This window comes from Melopsittacus undulatus, chromosome 4, assembly GCF_012275295.1.
Source record: "Melopsittacus undulatus isolate bMelUnd1 chromosome 4, bMelUnd1.mat.Z, whole genome shotgun sequence".
Classification (NCBI taxonomy): domain Eukaryota; kingdom Metazoa; phylum Chordata; class Aves; order Psittaciformes; family Psittaculidae; genus Melopsittacus; species Melopsittacus undulatus.
The window spans coordinates 14,060,972-14,080,896 of NC_047530.1; the positions used below are offsets into that span (position 1 = coordinate 14,060,972).

Consider the following 19,925-nt stretch of genomic DNA (forward strand, 5'->3'; position numbering starts at 1 on the left):
CACCCAGCTAATCACCAGGGAATACAAGCTACTGGGACTTTGATCACTGCTGTAGCATTCTCTGAGGAGCAGCTTTACCTTGTAAATCCTGGAGTACACAGTTTGACGTTGTCACTGGGGGGACGGGGGTTAGAAAGAGAAAAAATGGGGAAGTAGAAAGTAACTGCTTAGGTGCAGAGTGCTCAGGCATGCGCAGACAGGGTGAAGAAGTGCATTTCTAGTGCAAGCAGCAGTCAGTCATCTCTGCACGCCATGGCTCCACTCCCATGAAAACCAGAGGCAAGAAACGTCCCAGAGCCAAGTGGCAGCCAACACAGCACTGCTAATAATATCTGATTAATTATGGGCAGCATGGGAGATCTCCAAAAACAGAAAGATAGTTTAGTGTGGATCTAGGATCAAACAAGGCAAGGGGGGTAACCCAGACTGCTTCCACCGGATGTCTGTCCCAGGTGTAAAACCACATGGGTTTGTGCAGAATTCAACCCAAAGAATAATGAAATGCAAAAATAACTGATTCCACTGGGTGGCTGTGTAGGAAATAAGCAAAACACACGTGCTCTTATTCTTAATGAGCTAATGCTCAGGTTTACTAACAGCCCAGCACACTGTAGGGAATGCAAAGAGACATCCAGGAGGCTTTTGACTTTGAGCACCCTGACGCCTGAAAGCAGGACAGCAAAATATCAATAAACACAGGCTAAGTGGCTTATGGAGTGGTCAATACCAGACTCTGGCTTGGGGGAGCTCCCCAGAGCGCAGTGGGGATCAATGCTGAGCCACTGCCTGGGGACCTTGTTATTAATGAGCTGGAATCTCTGCTGAATGTGTGCAGAGTGACAAGTAATGAGGAAGGGAGGACATTTATTAGAGCAAACATGCTCTTCTGGCACAGCCCTGGATTGGGGCTTATGGCAGTGAGGAGAGGGGGCTTCAGGTGGGGGTCTGCAGCCAGGGAAGCCCCAATCCCACCCAGTTCATGTCAGCAAAACCAGCAATATCCCCTACTTACCAGACATCCAGAGCCTTGCGGGTATGACCAGGGTGGTTGCAAAGGCGGTTGCAAAGGCAGGATGTGAACTTACATGTCCATATCCCACTGGGGAGCTCAGCAGGGAAGCACAGGCAGAGAGCTAGTGGAGAAACTTGAACGAGCACAAAAACGGTTTTAAGGGCAGAAAAAAAATACCATATAGAAAGGCTTGTAAGGATCTCATCCTGCTTAAGCTTATGGGAAAGAAGGTTGATGCTGGCTTGACTACATCCGTGAGCCTGAACAGGAAGAAAAACCTGAGAACTGAAGGGTTTATAGCCTGTTTTGAAAGAGGATGGTTGAAAAGCAGGTCCAGACTCTACTGAAATAAAGAGGCATACCTCATTCATGAGGAAGGTAACAGCAGGACAGCCTCCAAGGGAAGGTGGGTATATTCCTCTCCAAATGGCTCAAAAGTGGGAATGCATCTTGGGAGAGATGCATTGGTTGGACACAAGTTCAAACCAGACTGGCATCCAGCAGCCTGGGCTGTTTTTTGATCCCTCATGTCTCAGACCGGTGGATTGAAGGTGGCCCCAAGCGATACCCTGAGGAGGGAGGTTTTGGGGAGCACCACTGCAGTGGGAGCAGGCACCACTCTTGCTGGCACTGGCTCTCAGCAGCCATCTCCTCATCCATCTGCTTTCAGAGTGTAGGTGCCGAAACACTCAGCAGCCATTAACTTCTGATCCTTCGTTTTCCTTCCACGCATTAATTCATGCACTCAGTTACCCAGGGTAACTTATTAAGACTACTAGCAAGACACTGTCTAAGTGTACTCAGCCCCACAAGCCTCTAGAGCCATCAAACCCCAAGCAAAAGCCTGATGACAGTGGCTCATCCCAGCTAGGTTCCCATCCATGTGTCTGTCCCCCCTCATTCCTCCTTCCTGCAGCATCCCACTGTGCTCAGCCACCATCCCTGGGACAGCTACTGCTCTTTCCTTTCCATACAACCCTTCAACACAGCCCACAGGCTGGTGCTTTGGGAAACCAGTAGCTCACCAGAAACAGCAGAGCAATTGCTTGAGGGTGATGGTGCTTTGGGTTTTTACCATGGAGAGCCTCTGGACAAGCTCACGAGGACAGCAGGAGGCAACTCAACATCAACGCATAATCCTGTAGTGATACTGTCAACAGGAACAAAACTAAGCCAGAAACTGCTGATTCTAGTAAAAACCAACAAACCAACCAACAACCCCCCCCAAACAACTCTGAAACCACAATGTTTGACACACATAAGCCCCCAGTTACACTCTGGCCAGCTTCACCAGCAGGTAAATACTGAGGGTTTAACCCTTGTCACATCCCTCTTGAAAGAAGAGCTTATACAAGCCCTGAGGCTGGAAGCTGTAAGTTAGTGCTGCTTGATGCTCTGCAAATCAGGGTCCTGAAGGAAACCCGGGTACTGGGAAGGGCTGCCAAAGCAAACCCTGTGCTATGGCATCCAGTAGATGCTTTAGTTTCCCACTGTGAATTTATTCTTGTTTCAAAACCAAGATTTATTTATTTTTATATTTTCCCTAGAGAAAGCCATCAGTGCAAGCATGTCTTCAGTTCAGAAGGGCAGGACCTGGCTGCTTTGATCCCTGCTTGCAGGGCACAGGAGATGCAGGAACACAGGGCAGTGACATTAACAGTACTTTATCCTCCCAAGCTAAACCCAGCCCTGCTTCGGAGAACTCTTGCCAAACACCCTAGATCTGTTTCCAAAAGCTTCCCTTGAACAGCAGCCAGATCCAGAGAAGTGTAGCACAGTAGTTTCATCAGCCCCTGCAGAAGGGCATTGACTTACATTTCCTGAGATGAGGAGCCAGGGCCCTATCTCCTAGCAGGCTCTGTGTTTATTAATTGCAGACCTTGAATACAAAATACAGCAAGTCCTTCAATCTGCAGACAGGGGCTGGGTTCTCTTCCTGGCCAGTCTGGCATCGTGAAGCACTTGTAGAGACTTTGGGGTTTCCAGGAGATTTCTGCTGTATGTGCTGGCACACATGATGTGTGCAGTAACCAGAACCACTGTGGAGGCATTAGCTTGAACCTCTGAACCTTTCTGGAAATGTTAGAAGATGTTTTCAGTATTTTAATTGATTTAATTGTTCAAGATAAAGCTTTAAAATGCTGAGAACTGCTGCAGAACAATCCACTCCCAACACTCCTGTTGGCAAGTTGATGAAGAAGTGATGATGCTCACACTACAGGGGGTTTATTCAGACCAAACTGGCTGAAGTTTTAAAGGTGGGGGAAACTTTATCCAGATCAGATGTTTTTCTATTTGGAGCAGTCTACAGCAGTGGAGCATTGCATTTGTGAGCAAAGAACAACAAAAACATTACCTTCCTTGAAAACCGAAGAGATAATGCTCAGGATGAAGACAAGCAAGTTGTTCCTTTGCCTTAAATTCAGCATCCTTCCACTGAGGCTACACATACTTCCTTAACTGTAGGGCTATTAATTCTTTAAATTTTACTATAAATCTTCTCTTCCACCTGCAAATTCTATCGAAGTGAAAAAGAAAAATAAAAAGCTTTGGATATTTGTGTGCTTCGCCAGGCTGGAAGTCCTGCGCAGACAGCCACTAGGCATGTGTTTTCTGACCTAATGGCTTGTGACAAGTCCACCGTAGCTGGGACACACCAAATCTGCTGCTGCTGAGTTGAAACCTATATGAATAGACTGAACCTGAGTCTTCCCTAATTGCCTGCTTTTCGTTGTGTGCCAGCCCAGGCAGCAGGTCCCTGCTGCTTCACTTGCTTCTTGAGTCCTTTCTGCATCTGCTGCACACGTGCCTGTCCCTGTCAGACAGACATCAGCTTGGGTAGGAGGACAAGAGCCCACCTTCACTGTTTGCTGTCCACGCAGCTCAGGAGCCCACAGATCACTGCAGCAATGGCAAGGAGGAACATCTGGCCCACACGTGTGCTGGGGAGGAATGATCTCTCCTTGCACATCAAGGACCGCTGTAAAACTCGCTGTTCTCTCCACTGGAGGCTCCTGGCTGCCTAGACATGTTCGGTTACATGCACTCAAATCCCCAGATGCTCCTGATCTGGCTTGAAGTGACTCTCCTGGCTCTCCTCCTGAGGAGGGACTGACTTTCCTTGTCAGCATGGCTCTCTCCAGCCAAGGGAAAGGCAGGAGGATATTGATATGTAGGGCCTGGCCAAAGGACTTTGTGACTGGGGCGGTGTCTCTTGACTGGAAGGGAGGGGAAGGAGAAAATAGATCTTACCAAAGGGATGGCACCCCTAGGAGTCCAGGGAGAGTGAAGAACAAGCACACACAGGGAAACACTGTTTTCTGTAGGGAACGTTCCCATTAAAAGAAGAGAAATATTTATTTTCCCTCAGGGATAATAAATATTATTATCCTGCAGGGAGCAGGGATAAAAGCCTTCAGGCTAAAGCTATATTTCTTTCAGAAAACCCTCAAATCGTTTCAAACCTCCAAGCAGGGCTGGGTAGCCCTGTAGTTCCTATTCTTTAGAAAGCAAGCGGGAAATGAATAACATCCAACCCAACAGTTGAGCAGGGAAAAACAGCATTCAGACCTGCCCTCCCCGTTAATGTGCTGCCTTCCCCTGGCATCAGTTATTTTGTTGGCTTTAGGTGCCCATACAGCCTCCATAGCACATGGTGGCTATGGCAGCTCTTGTAAGCTCCTTTCTGCATCAACCTGAAGATTTCAGTGGAAATCAAGATTTGCAAACAGGACAGGACAATCTGTGTGTACACAGGAGAGGAAAAAGCAAAGCAGCTTTCCCAGGAGTATGGAGGACAGAGGTGAGCCCAGGGCCACTGGTATACACACAGGCAGGGTGTGTGCAGGCTGAATCACATCTACCATGAGAACTAAATCCACTTTTTACAGCTTGGAGAAAGCTTAGCCCAGTCCTTGTGTGGAACCGCTCACCAGTAGAACCACTGCAGCCCATTCTCCATCCCATCCCTGGCTCCTCACTTCGATTTAATTGTAGAGAAATAAAGAGGGGAGGGGATGCACCACAGACCTGAGATGAGCCAGATGTTACTCACTGCTCACCCCAGCTGGCTGAGCTGGATTTGTGGCCTCAGCCTGAGAGGCAATTTGGCCCAAATCCCACATGTCCCTTGAGGCTGAGGCCAAGCCTGGCTCCCTTCCTTCCTGACAAACCTGGCTGCGCAACTCTCCATGGAGCCACAACTGGATTCCAGCCACCTGGGAGCTACCCATGGCACACACACCTCCCTCGCCTCCACAAGGCTTTACGCAGAAATGCCACAGAGAAACCATCCATGAGGAGACCCACCAGCATCCTTTGGTGGTCTGTGGGAACAGCTCCAGCTGCACTCTGCTGTTTAACCCCAGACCAATGAGGAGAGTCTGAGACGCTTCTCTGGAAGGGGCAGCAAGAGTCCTCAGCACCTCAGCATACAGCAAGGGAGTCTAGTTTTAGACTTCAGTATGGCCTTCTTCACCCTGCTGCTCTCTTGCAGAAGTCAGCTTTTACCAGAAGTAGCACATTCCCACTTATTTCAAAGGTGACAGCCCCTACAGCCTGCTTTAGCTATCTCTAGCAAAACAGCATGAAGGCAAATACTTCACAAAATGTATTTCTTCACATATGTAAGTGATGGGACAACAAGGAATGGCTTTAAGCTGACAGAGGAGTCAGATTCTTCCCTGGGAGGGTGCTGAGGCCCTGGCAAGGTTGCCCAGAGAAGCTGTGGCTGCCCCATCCCTGGCAGTGTTCAAGGCCAGGTTGGACAGGGCTTGGAACAACCTGCTCTAGCGAAAGGTGTCCCTGCCCATGGCAGGGGATGGAACTGGATGAGCTTTAAGGCCCCTTCTAACACAAACCATTTTATGATTCTGGATAATTTTAAGCACTGATGTAGCTGGGTTTCTACTAAGTTCTTTTGTGCTGTTATATATTTGCTCATCTTGAGCCCATCTTCAGACACGACTTTTCAGTGAGTTAAAAAGAAATAACAGGCTCAGACTCCTATGTCAAATTTCTGTCTGCCTTAGCTTTAGGAAAGAGATTTCCTAAGTTCCTCCTAAAAATATGCATCCATACAGCAGCACCTTGAAAGGGAAAGAGAAGTAATCACAGATGCTCTGGAAACCTCTCATAAAAATCACTGCTGAGCAGCACCAGCTGCAGTAACTAAGTGAATTTTTACAGCAAGGTAACAAGGGCAGGAATACATACTCTCTTCAGTGGGGAGTGAAAAGAGACCACAGCATCTTTCATCAGGTAGTTAGAAGAATGAGAAAGGCAGGAAGGGGATGGGATCATTAGGATGACATTTAGTCCTGTTGTCTTGCAGAAAGTGAACTGAGCACAGACTGAAAGATGTAGGTTGGAATTAAAAGCCAAACTCCTGTTATCTGATGGAACGGATACAAAAATCGATGGAATCTGCACAAAAAGTTCACAGATTACTACCAAGGGGTACTATAGTATTGCCTCTGGGTTATCAGCAACCACCTCAGCCACCAGAGCTCGCCATGCTTCCCGCTCAGTCCTTGTTCCTGCCTCCAGGCTTGTCTCCCCCTCACAGGAGTAGCAGAAACCTCCCTCTCACCAACATCCCCAGTCGAACTACTTTCTCTTCAGTTCCTTCTAACTGTTTTAAACAGAATCAGATCATGTCTACCTTTGCCAGGTGTGAACTGCTGTTCTCCACCCATGCACTGCACTTCAAGTACAGATTAGCTCTTCAGAAACCCACTGGGGCAGAGACCGGTCTGACCATGTCTGTACACTGTGTGTCCAGCACCATTCAGGATGCCCTGAGTGAAGCCAGTCCCTGCACCCACAGCAACAGTCCCAGAGGAAAGAGTTTGCTCTTCTATGGAGAGGCGGACATGCAGTTACACACAAACCCAAAGCTTCCTCCTCACATTCGCGTGGGAGTATCCTCCCTGGAAGTCAATTACAAGGACGCCTGATAGTCAGCTGGCTGACAACCACATCTAAAAGAAGTTGCAGGATATCCTTATTTCCCTTTCCTATTCTCACACCAACATTTATTTTTTTCCTGCTTACCAAGAAAGGCTAACAATTCATTTTAGCTCAAAAAAAAAAAAACCAAAACAGAAGCTTGTGTAGTCACAGGGGCTGCATACAAAAAAGGGATGAATACACAGACACAAACAGAACACTGAATTACCATTATGGAAATTAATTTTAAGAGTCACAAAGCATATTATTCCTGGAAATTGCTTTTATTTAGCAATTATGTTAACACCGCAGTAAGGCAGTTGGCATTGAAAGCAGTTCAATTTAAAAATCAGGGAAGTGAATGAACTGAAATTTCAGGGTGCTCACACCTGAGTACACTCCACTACACCTTGAATACGTAAGAATCCTCAAAAGCACAGGTTTTTGTTTCTGAGCAGAAAGGGGATAAAAGGGTAGGAGAAACTGTTTAAGTTATTTATGTACTTTGCAAATCAAAGTTAAACCCTGACAGCCAACCAGCAGGGAGAAAACACTGAAGGAGTCAGTGACAATACTGAGACTTTTTTCCTGTAAAATGGCTTGTACTCCCACAGGTACAACAGCAAAGAAATTCTTTCAGTCCCTTTCATATGGTATATAAAAGACCAATTTTACAAATATACCCAGAACTGTAGCAGCTGCTAACACTGTTGAAAGGTAAACATCTCCATCATGCTGGACTTTCCTGCATGAGACTTTTACTATGGTTGGCTCCCAAGAAGGTGCCTTCCAGGGGCTCTCCACCGTGTATTTAATCCAAGAGGAAAGCAACACCTATCCCTAATTACCATGACATGAACAGAACAGACTTCCAGGGAACTTGAAAACTGAATCGCCCACGAGAAAAGTATAAACATGCCCTGTTAAAAGGAAATCTTGACAGCCACCAGTTTCGCCTGTAGTCTGATTGTTCAAGCAACTTGTATTTTTGTTCTACTGCCAAAAAATGAAAACTCTTATCACCACAAAAGGTAAATATCTTTGCGACCTGCCGAGGCTGACAAATGATTTTTCAAGAACAGTGTGTGTCTGCTTTAGCCAGTGGCATGTGGCTTGCACAGAGCCTGCAGAACTACTGCCACTTCATCCTAAAAACTATCCCCTCTCCATTCCCTCAACCCCTCCGAAAACCAGCCTTACCTCCTACATTTTTCTTTTAATTCACATGAGGTGTGAAGGCTTGTGAAGAACCTTCATAAAAATTAGAATAATGAAGAAAATCTGTAAGATACATTTGTAACCCCAATTTATATTTCCTTTGAAGAGATAAGCAAGCCTGAAAGGTTCTTTTTTTTTTGTTCCTCTTCCTTTTTCCCAAGCTCTGTTTATTTACCTGCAACTACATGGATAAATAGAGAGGAGCCAAGAACTCATGAGAAGCTGAGAACCGAGCAAGTGAGGTGGAATCCCTGGCCAGAATACTGAAGAAATGCTGGGCTGTCCACACCAACTCAAATCACATACCCAACAGACTCTCCTGTTCCTACCTGCGACCATCAACAGCTCTAACTTGTCAATTCCATTTAACATTCCATGTGGCATGTTAGCAAGTCTTAGGGAAAACAAGACTGCACCACCTGTGACAGACCCTTCCTTTACAATGGACAGACAAGCACAGCTCTTTTCAAGAGCATATCTGCAGCTCAGCTTTAAGCAAGAGGAGGAATCAAGCCAGGTCAGTTTTCCTACCACACTAAAAAAAAATGCATTTAAACACCCCTCTTGGTTCTCATGATAGCCAGATCGCTACCAACAGCTCTCTGAGCCCACAGCTGTGTTGAGACTATGAGCTCGATGAACAGAAACATGACAGTTTTGGAGAAGCTTCTTTCCACTTCCAGAAGGAAAAAAACATGGTGAGCAAAGTGACCAACTACTGCAACAGCACTAAAAGGAGAGTTACCACAGGTGAAACCAAGCTTCCTTTGGCTGGTGCATGAAGTACAAAAAAAAATAGGTTATATTCAGAGACTACTGCAATTTGTCACTGTGATCACTCGCAGCTCTGCTCCACACTCACACTCTGAAGCAGAACACTAATTCCAGGAAATCCCACTAAAACGTCACAGTGTTTTGCTGGGAAGATAACAGCCTTTCCATGCCATCCAGAGCTTCCCAAAGAACTGGAGGAGAATCCTTTTTAGAGCACAAACCAGCTTTCAGATCATGTTTCTGATGGGTTCCTGGCATGCTTTTGCTTCAGGGTGGATCTGTCCCTACTGGAACTGGCCCAATAGTGGCTTTAGTCTTTTCTGAGCCCCATTCCCAGCCTCACAAAGGACAAAAACAAATCCTTCTACAATTACTCTGCCAATACAGCACTACTACTGTACCCTGACACACAAAGTGACCACGCTTGAAAAGAAAAATGTGATTAAAATGCAGTATCATGCTAACTCTTTCATACTACTTGGACCAGAACCCAAAATAAGAACAATGCTTACCACTCAGACATCTATTTAAAGTCCAGCACTTGTATCAAAAAGCTGCCAGGAAGAAGGGAAGTGTAATAGCTCCAGCATGTATGGGTATGACACTTATTTTTAAAGATCAGACTAGAAAATACTATTACCTTTAAGTTACGCAGCCAAAGCTGGTTTTGAAGCATTCAAATAGAATCAACAGTAACAAGTGAAAAAACTCCTTACAGAACACTTTATCAGCATTTGAAATGGTACACGAGAAACATAGTTAATGCTGAAATCATGAAATAAGCTTTCAAAACAAAGTTTGAGAGTGGTTCTCAAGTTTACTCACTCCAAACAGAACTAGTTTCATTTACCCAGTAAATACTTTCACTATTGAGTTACCAGACCAGAAGGTGTGTGTTTACTGAGATGAGGGAAGGAAAAAAGAGCTATCATCCCAACAGTCCATCATCTCAGTAGAGCAGTAAGTGCGGTAGGAGTGTCTGAGAAAAATAATGCTACAAACTCTTCTGCTTTACCAAGAAATCCAGCTCTGTGGGGCTCACCCTAGATCTGAATGCTGGTTAATGGCAAAGTACCTGGATTCATGCAAAGGAACTATGGAAGTTTACTTCCCAGCCAACAGGAGAGTTTTCCTCCCTGCAGTATTCCTTGTGTTCCACAAAAGAAAACAACAGTCTTGCTTAAAAGCCTTTTAAAATAGATGCTTCACTTGGATACAAACCAGTAGTCGATCTTCCACTTCATATGCAAGGCAAACATAACACAACCAGATGGTGTGCTAGGTGTTTGCACTGAGGATTCTTCTTACACTGTACATTCACTTTGCACAAGGTATAGCTATATGGAGCCCTGAAGCAGCAATTAAACTACAACAGCGGAAGAAGAAAGTAAAGCAGCTCAGTAACGGAGATACCTGGGAACCTGCATGTTTACAATACATTTATGTTAAGGAGACCACACATGCAAGTGTTGATCAGCTCCGCTCAGTACTACAGTTACCATCCCAGACCTGGGAAGCTGTCATACATGGAGCTTGAGACCTCTGGCCACCAGCCTTAACACATAGCTCATGGCCTTAATTCAACAAAGAACATTTCCTGAAAGTGTATTTCATAGCATATCTTGTGAGGAACAGAGTGTTTCACAAAGTCCAGTAAGGACTTGGTGGAGGTGAGACTGCCTCTCCCAGATGAGGTATATGCTAAATAGAAATAATGCTGCCGTATGCATATGGGACCTGAGGAACTTGTACTGAATATAAACAAGGAAGAGGCACCTTTACATTTATGACAGAAACCACAACAAGGAACTGAAGGCCAAAGGCATTTCTTCCCAATTTGTCTGGGCTGCTGCTCTTCGTGATTAGCCACAAGGCTGTCTTGTGGGAGTAAGGACTCAGAATACAGAATCACAAGATGATCTCATTGAAAAGGCACTAGGAAGAAGCATATAGTTTTAGATTAACAAGATTCACCCTATTTCCAATCACTGAGTGGGACAAAAACTGAACAGTTTGGGATATTTAGAGAAAATGCTGCAGATTTTCTTTTTTTTTTGAACAGCAAAAGCATAAAAAGAAAAGCTATTCCCAAATTATTAAAATGCTGAACATTTATACAGCACAATCATACTAAAAACAGCAGCAGACAAAGTATGTCCCTGCACCACTGGCAAGGGACACGTAAAATGTTTATAAGGTTAACTATAAAACAACTTTACAACCAAAATATGAACAGGCCAATTCAAGTATATATATACAGAATATATTAAAATCATATAAATTATGTATTTATACAAAGGGCACAAATATAGCAAAGAGCTATAGTTGATTAAACAGAACTGAGCTTGAATGATCAATTTCATCTAAAGATGTTACAGTTTTCTCTCAAATTCTTTACTTTTTTTTTTTTTAACCTGGATAGATTGATACCTCAGATACCAAAAGTACAGAAAGCAAAAGAAAAAAAAACAAATTAAATCACAAATCAAAGTGTTACCATCCTGTATGAAATGAAACTAACAGTGGGCAGGGAACATCTCATGAAATTCTGATTTAATTTTTTCCACAGTAAACATTTTTATCAGCTCTCAAAAAGTGAGGAATTTCAAGTGATCCACTTCAGATGTACCACCCTGGTGCATATATTTGATTACATTTGAATGTTGTTTGATTTGCACACATTTGAAAAAAAATAATGGATACAAACACAGCTCGATCTGCAAAAAAAGGTAACAGATGGGAGCAGGTTGAAAACTGAACAAAAATACTCAGATGAACTAGAATTGACACTCTCCTTACAGCGTTTTGGCTAGTAAGTGAGATTAAAAAAAAACCCGACTCCTAATTGCTTTTTTATGTCAAAGCATAACAGCATATAACCACAATCCACTGAAGCACTTGATAATCTAAGTAGTCCCATCAATGGGTTTAGATCTAAACACAAATTAAGTGCTTTCCTGAATTTAGGTCTACGTAGATCTGTGTAAGTTGCACCTAAACCTTCTGTTTTGCTGCAGCACTACCTCTTCATTAATGCAGTTTTTAAAGGCCTGCTACATCTCAATGAACCCAATGGTCCTGGGCATGCAAGGAGCAGTTAGGGCAAGCTAAGTTAAGCAGAAATAAAAAGGCTGGACTACACATATACAGAAAACTGGCTTAAAACCCAGAATTAAGTATGTAAAAAAAGTAAAGCAGTTTCACCAGATGCAGGTTAAAGTGGGGGAAAGCAGAGGAAAAATAAAAATCAGACATATACCATACATAATGAACAGTGGATATCTTACACTGAAAGGAAATCGGTGCAAACAGGATTTCCTCAGTTTCAAGTAATCTTTGATGCCTTTTTGGCCAGCTGTGTTATACCATAATAGATATTTTAATAGCTTTTATACTCTACAATTTAGACAGCTGATTTTTCTCTTACATATCCAATTATCTCTAGTGAACATTCACCTATGGCTGTCCACACATTCTGTATTAGCTCCTTGAGAAACTATTCCAGATAAATTATATTGCAAATTAAAGACAGTTACATTCTGTATGTTCCTTCTAGATTTGAAAAATAGGCTTTAAAGGCTTGTCGAAGTTTAGAAGAAAAAACCTTTCCATTAAAAAATCTTAGCTTAAAAAAATCATTAAGACACCTTTTTCTGATCCAGGGTACTAATAAAAAGATTACAAATATACTACAATTGGACCAAGAAGACTTCATGAATATGCTGCTTTTGAGCATGCAGCACCACTGATATCTGTCAAGTTCCAGGTATCAATGTATCCCAATTCCACCACAGTCCCTCACAATTTCCTTTGTCAGCTCCCCATCCCCACCCTACCACCCTATTAATAACATTATAAAAAAAGGTAAAATTTAGAGTTAGTGGCAAAATCTTCACAGTAAATTGTTAAAGAAAATGTTATTGTGGTCATTGTAAAGTGGTATCAGTCAACTGGACCCTGAAAAATTAGCTTGATGCAGTTGTGCTCCCCAGACAGTTGTGTTGCACAAAAAGGGCACGCAGCATGAAATGCATGAGTACCATGAGGCAGGGGAATTTGAGACCAGTATTTTGCAGACTTCTCAGAGCACACATGTCCACATGGGGTAAAAGCATGAGTTGGAGGACCAGCATCCACATAAAAGCCTGCTTCACAACCAAGCCAGAGAGGCACATAGGGGCCAATGGTTCTGCACATAGGACATTCCCGCTCATTCGCTTCTGTGTCACTGCGATGTCCCCAGTTGTGATAGCCATGAACATGACCACAGCTGAGGTATGCCCATGGCTGTTTCTCTTCTACCACATCTTTACGGTTGATGCTGGGAAATGCTAAAGTGTTTAACCCAACAGGACATTGTGGTCTGGCAGCATTTATCTCCTGTCGCAGAGCTTCAATGTGTTTCTGAGTTGGAGTGTGAAACAGTCCATCTGCTGTTCTCCACAGAAGGGTGGCTCCACACAGGTCAATGAGTGAGCCATCTTGTAGGACATTGGTCTCGTTCTCTACCTAAAGGCAGAACACAAGGACAAGTAGTTAAGCCTGAGAGCTTTTACAAACAGCTGAGTTCTGTAAACGTATTGTCTTTGGCACCAAGTTCTTACCATCCCTAGCACATTAGATAATTTTTTTCTATTGTTTCATTGTGACCCCTTCATTTGCCTGAATCCACCTCTTATGTCTTATTCTATATTTAAGATTATAACAAGCATTGGTGTCTCATTCTGTGCTGGTACTGGTCTTAATTTTGCAACTGTTATATGCTATATCTATACTAAGAATTATACAGAGTCTTCCTGCCTGCAGTTTGGGAAAGGTATTATACTAGTAATCACTAACTTATCCACAAATATCCTCTACCTCTCAACGTGCTACTTTTCCTCTCTAATACTGATTCTCTGTGTGCCTTTGTCATGGTTAAGGTAAGTCCTGATCGACTGAAGAGGAAATTTGCCATTCCCTAAGGGCTGTATTAGTAGATTGCTCCCCTGGAATTCTTTGCCCATTAGACTGGTAGAGGCTGCTCACGCAGCAAAAGATCCTTTTTGGACTAAAAACTGCCACCCAGAATAGACCAGCTGCCATTCACACACCTCTTTTTTCTTTTGGCTTGCGGTAAGCGTAAAGCATTTTGCAGGAGCATGAACTCCCACAGTGTACCTCATCAACAGTAAAACTCTTCTAGAGAAACATTAGGGATAAATGACAAATGCATTGCAAGCTACGTGCACAGGTACTTGCACAGATTATCATTACAGCAGAGTGAGTTACCAGTTGAATTTCTCAAGTAACAAGTTCTGCAACTGAAGCCACACAGGCTCAACTTCTGAACAATTAACCATCCCAACTAGTTAGGCCTTTTATTTAATGAACTATTGCATACAAATATAGCCACAGTGTGCACTGCCTAAAGGTTTCTCTCATTTGACCAAATACAGGTACTTAAAATATTTTCAAGGGATTATGCCAAACACACATTGTATTTTGCTGAAATATTCTTTAATTTATTTTAATGTCACAAGCATATAAGCATCTTCTACTATTGCTACTAGTTCAGTAACAATAAATAAGATTCTTTATGAAATTCAAGGGGAAAACAGACATATGATGGCTTTATGCATAGAAAATACATAGAAAATACCACTAAGGCAAAACAAATAGCCAAATACACAAAGTAGGTCACATGAAATCATCATCTCTACTTAAGAACACTGCGCATGACAACCAATTCTGCATTTACATTTAAATCCAGTTTAAATTTAGAGATTAACTGTGCATCATCCTTGCACAAAACACCTAGATGGTACAATACAGACTACAGATAAGAGGTTACCAGTGTAAAGCATTTCCAGGAGAAAAATTCAGCAGTAGAAGTAGAAATGAGAGAAGCCTTGATTTTCTGCACTTTTCAGATAATTCCTGCACAAACAGCAAAGCAAAAAGCTCTCTCATATGCAATGTGCTCAATTCATTATATAGAGTGCATTTGGTTTTATGAACCCAATCAACAAACACTGATCACATGAATACCAGTGTGCCATGTAATTTTATTTAAATGAGAATTCAAGTCATTCTGGATGCAGGAAAGGGAATTTATTTGTTTTAATATGCCTTTCTTCAGCAGCACTAAAAAGGTGTTCTGTTAACCAGATACAAAGGGTGCAATCGCAACATCATCTGTCCCAGTCCCCAGGGCAATGTTTGCCTGCCATCATTAAATTGACAAAGCAATTTATGTACAGAAGGTTGTCTACTGAAAGCAGAACAAAACAGTCAAACTCCATTTTCCTAACTCCTCTGAGCAGTCAGTTTTCTGCAAAGCCAATGTCAAAGCTGGAAAGCCAGTTTTCTGCAAGTATGTGGGATATCTCTAACACCATCAAGCTAACAGGAACTTAAGGTATCAAGGCAAAAGGAACTTTGGCACGAAAGAGAAGATAGTGTGCCTCGTGGTGGGGAACATCTTAAAGTCTACTAGCTAGATTATAAAGCTACAAAAGGGGCATCTTCAGCTGCTGTGAACATGATCCTTAAACCCTAACAGAGCAGAACAGGCTTTTTCAGGTCTGCAGGCAGGACAGCATTCTAACCTACCTAGAAGCCAAAGAGGAATTCTAGGGAAGGTCATCTGCCTCACTGGAAATATGGCTACCTATGTATTTTGCTGAGCTTCTTCTATATGGCAGTGGTTAACAATGAGAGCTATGGGAATTCCTTCCCATCTTCTATGGAAAGACATAGTGGGGCCTTCTAATATCTGAAGGGGGCCTACAGAGATGCCAGAGAAGGATTCTTCAGGAGTGATTGTAGTGATAGGACAAGGGGTAATGGGTTTAAAGTTAAACAGGGGAGGTACAAGTTAGATATAAGGAAGAAGTTCTTTACTGTGAGGGTGGTGAAGCACTGGAACAGGTTGCCTAGATGGTGAAATGTTCCATCCGTGGCAGTGTTCAAGGACAGGTTTGACACAGCCTTGGGTGACATGGTTTAGTGTGAGGTGTCCCTGCCCATGGCAGGGGGGCTTCTTAAGGTGATCTTAAGGTTATGATCTTAAGGTCCTTTCTGACCTTAAACATTCTATGATTCTAAGAAAAGCAGACACATGCTTTTTCATAGGAACCCATTTCTCAGTTATGCATGTCACAAGTCCCTGTGGCAGCAAAGCGCATCCTGCTTCAAAGAATAAAACAGGAATATACTTAGCAAGGCTTCTCTTATCTTCCTAGTGCCAGGTAAATCAAACAGCAGCTGTGTTATGCAAACTTGTTTTGCATGCAAGTGGACTCTTCCTTTTAAGACAGTACTGCAAAAGACAGCTTCCCATGCAGTAATTTCCAGCTGTCCCCATGTCTCAGTAGAACATTTCAGAGATGGAGGTTCAGGTGCAAAGTTTATTTAGCTTTTACACTCTGTGCTATTTCAGTTGGAAAAGTGAAAGGAGAAAATTTAGTGTTCTCCTGTATAATAATAAACAGAAGATCAGTACAGAATCTATTGTAACACACATCTACATAGATTATTTCAGTGCCCACCACCCAGCACTGCCCACGACACTAGCACTCTCAGCAATCACCTTATGACTGCCTCCATTCAAAACCAGGAAAACAAGTATCCCTTATATTGTTTTAATTACCAGTTACTTTTGACTTACCAGTTTCCCCCTTTGTTGAGCAGATCTGGTTTCCCGGAGAGTGTACACATCACCACAGACTGAGATTTCCCGCCAAACTCCAGGTTTAGACTCCTCCGTGAACCCTCCTTTTGGATGCATAACCAGCACCCCATTAGTTGTCAATCCATCCATATGGCCATCAGGATTTTTCCACTTTGCCGCTTTTTCCTGCATGTGACAATGACCCCAGCACAGAAAAAGTTTGTCTAAAACTGAATGGACTGAAGAAGTTTTACATGCTGAATGTCTTACTAGTGGTGTCTAACGCACACTTCCTCACCAGCTGGCAATACTTATGACAGATTTACAAAGAAAAGAAAACCCCACTTTGAATACCTTCATCCAGACTGGTAACATCTTTTGCTTATGCATCTTCAATTACTATTCTCTCTTAAAATATTGTTTTTAACTCAGCTGAGTGCCCCTGACTGCAGGTCAGGTAAGACTTAAGGGCTTAAAGTCAGTAGGATATTCCTAGTTAGTGGAATACTATTGTAAAGGCACATCCTTTTCCATAATGCAGTTGATCTGCTCCTGCACTGCTCACAACTGCAGTAGCAGCTTATTTGTAATGGCTAACAAGAATATATCAAATAAACCTAAAGAAAATCCACTAACAATTACTAAAATAGAGTTTACTTGTTGAAGACTATTACGACCATGAGTCCACACTGGTAATAAATCAGGCACATAAAACTGCCATTTCTACTTAACACTGCAGCTGGTATACTGAAATCATTGAAGTCTCATGACAGGATAAGTTATCAACTAGTACAAGGAAATTGTGGGACTTGAAAATAAGAGAAAAAAAAAACAGAGTTTGTTCATACATACCATAACTGTTATTACTTACACCAAGAAATATATTTTTAGATGAGTCGAATCCAGCTGCAAAAATCCTTGCTGTATATGGTGGGCTCCTGTCACAGACAATCCTGCATGCAAAACGGGATATGGTGCTTTGGGTAATCTGGGTTTCATCGTTATTTTGACTTCCAGAAATAGTATCTGTTACTACAAAGTCTATGGGGCTTTCTGTTGATCTCCCAACCTGAAAAAAAAATTAACATAACAGTAAAATTAGGAATAGTCATAGAAATATCAAGCATTAAGGACACAAATTTGCCAAGTTAATGCTGATGACATTGCTAAACTACTGCCTACTAAATTTTTGGACAGCAAGATCCAAACGGAGACTAATCTGTATTTTCACATTTGTCCTAGGCAGGCATCACTGACATGGCATGATAAATTTTCACTTACTATGACTGATGTACATGCTTGCCCAACATAGCTGCAATTAATTGTTTGCTAGAGCATTGTCAACAACACGGATGTATTATCAACTTGCTCTTTCATAATCCAACCACAGCAAGCTACTTACCACTACTTTCTATAAATTAAAAAAACCCAAAACATTAGCTTGAAATGACAAGTTTTATTCACATTTCTAGTTCCAACTTAGCTTGCATGAAAATAAAGCACTTTTTTTTAGACCCAAAACCCAATTATTTAAATACATAACAAAAATACCCACCCTCATGTTTTCAGAATTTGTAGCTCCAGAATAGAAGAGTTTTCAAGAAAAACCCACTGTATGATTAAATTTATTCCTAATTATGCACATGCATATCTGAAGAAGTTAAACAACTTCTTTCAGCAGAAAGACAACACAGCTGATCAGCAGACAAGAATATTTTTCTATCTTACCATCTACAAATTTTAATTCCAAACCTGAAAATATCGAGGCAGCTAGAGCAGAAAACTTGATTAAAAATGGACAGAGGGATCTGAATGCCAACCAAATGTACAGGAAGACACATCAATACTTCTACAGGAAAATTAGCATTATACCAACTTTGAGCATAACAAGGAGTGGAGCAGAGGAACAAGGAGTGGAAAAGAATATTCATTTTATACACACCTTGTGATCAAACAGAAGAAATTAAGATTTTTCACATGAAACCACCTGCAATATCAGGCATCTAACATTTATATAAAATAACCTCCAGAACAAACACTATCTCATTGTCCCCTAAGAAGTTACATTCCACTTGGCTTCTTGCTCTTCAAAGCCAGCTATGGAAAGAGATGTATGGTTTCACCATTAACATACATCTCTGCAAACTAGATTTACGGTAAAGAAACATTATTCAAGCATCAAGGGAAGTGACATCATTAATACTTAACCCTTGTCACAACTGAACTGAGAGCAACAATACAGGGATCACTCCTGTACTTCTCAGTTCTACTTTGCAGTGTTAAAGACATGTTGAAATTCATGTCTGAAGTGACACATCCAGTTACTTTCTCCACATCATGGGTCTCACCCAAGTATAAGATGTGATCAGCTTGCTGCAGATAAAAGTGCTGAGGAAATACTAAAAAAGGCCTAATCAAAAGTATGCACTCCAATTTTTCACACAGTGACTACTAGAATACCCAAGAGACAGAGTTTAAAAATGGTTTAATATGGAACATTTCTGATTTATGTAACTTGACAAGTTGAAGCTAAAACTTGAAGCTATATTCTATAATACAGTATTACTCTATAATACAGTATTATTTCCAACACACTTCTATTTCCCATCCAATTCCTGCTAAGAGTCAGCACTGACTAGCAGCAGGAAGCTTATTCATAACTTCTGACTGTATCTGTATGTGAAGTCTCTTAAAGGATAATCAGAAATGAACATGAAATGCATTTGTTTGTAAGTTTCTGCCTATTGCAGTCTCTCAAATAGATGACTCAGCTTTTAAATGTGATTAAGAGAAAAACCTGCCTTATTTTCCCTTAAATGATGACAAACACACTAGTGTGTGCTCCCAGTCTTCCTCATACCATATTAATCAGTCAACATTAAATCTGGATGCTTCACTTCATATGTAAGCATTAAAATCTATATAATTACTTTGTTCCTTAAAATACTGTATGTACCTCATTCATAGAATCATAGTGTAGTTAGGGCTAGAAAGGACCTTAAGATCTTTTAAATATTGGGTTTGCTTTTGTTTGCTTGGGGTTTTATTTTTTCCCCCGCACCCTTCTTACCGAAAAAGTCTTCTACAGGATCTGTATTACAATGTATTGTGCTACAATTTAATACTAGAAACTATTTTAAGAAGTGGCCTTCTCATGGCAATTTCCTCATTCTGTGTATCAAATAAAAATTCTGAGGTTGAGATCACCTGAAAAAAAACGTCCCTCAGGAACAAATGAAGAACTTGATGCTATCAGCATTTACCTACCAAGAAGTTTAACTCATCTGTCTTTGCAGTCAGATTACAGTCACTGCAGAC

General features: G+C 42.0%; 1 protein-coding gene across 2 annotated transcripts in view; it reads right to left on the minus strand.

Annotated features, from left to right (window-relative positions):
• Positions 1–7,231: 7,231 nt before the first annotated feature.
• Positions 7,232–19,925, minus strand: part of PELI2 (pellino E3 ubiquitin protein ligase family member 2) — a 79,260-nt gene continuing 66,566 nt past the window's right edge. For both annotated transcript variants that reach the window (XM_031051809.2, XM_005152348.3), the window contains exons 4-6: positions 17,479–17,676; positions 16,605–16,793; positions 7,232–13,462 (exon numbers count right to left, since the gene is read on the minus strand). In XM_031051809.2, the coding sequence (XP_030907669.1) occupies positions 12,896–13,462; positions 16,605–16,793; positions 17,479–17,676 (954 nt within the window). In that variant the 3' untranslated portion in view covers positions 7,232–12,895. The remainder of the gene's footprint in view (positions 13,463–16,604; positions 16,794–17,478; positions 17,677–19,925) is intronic.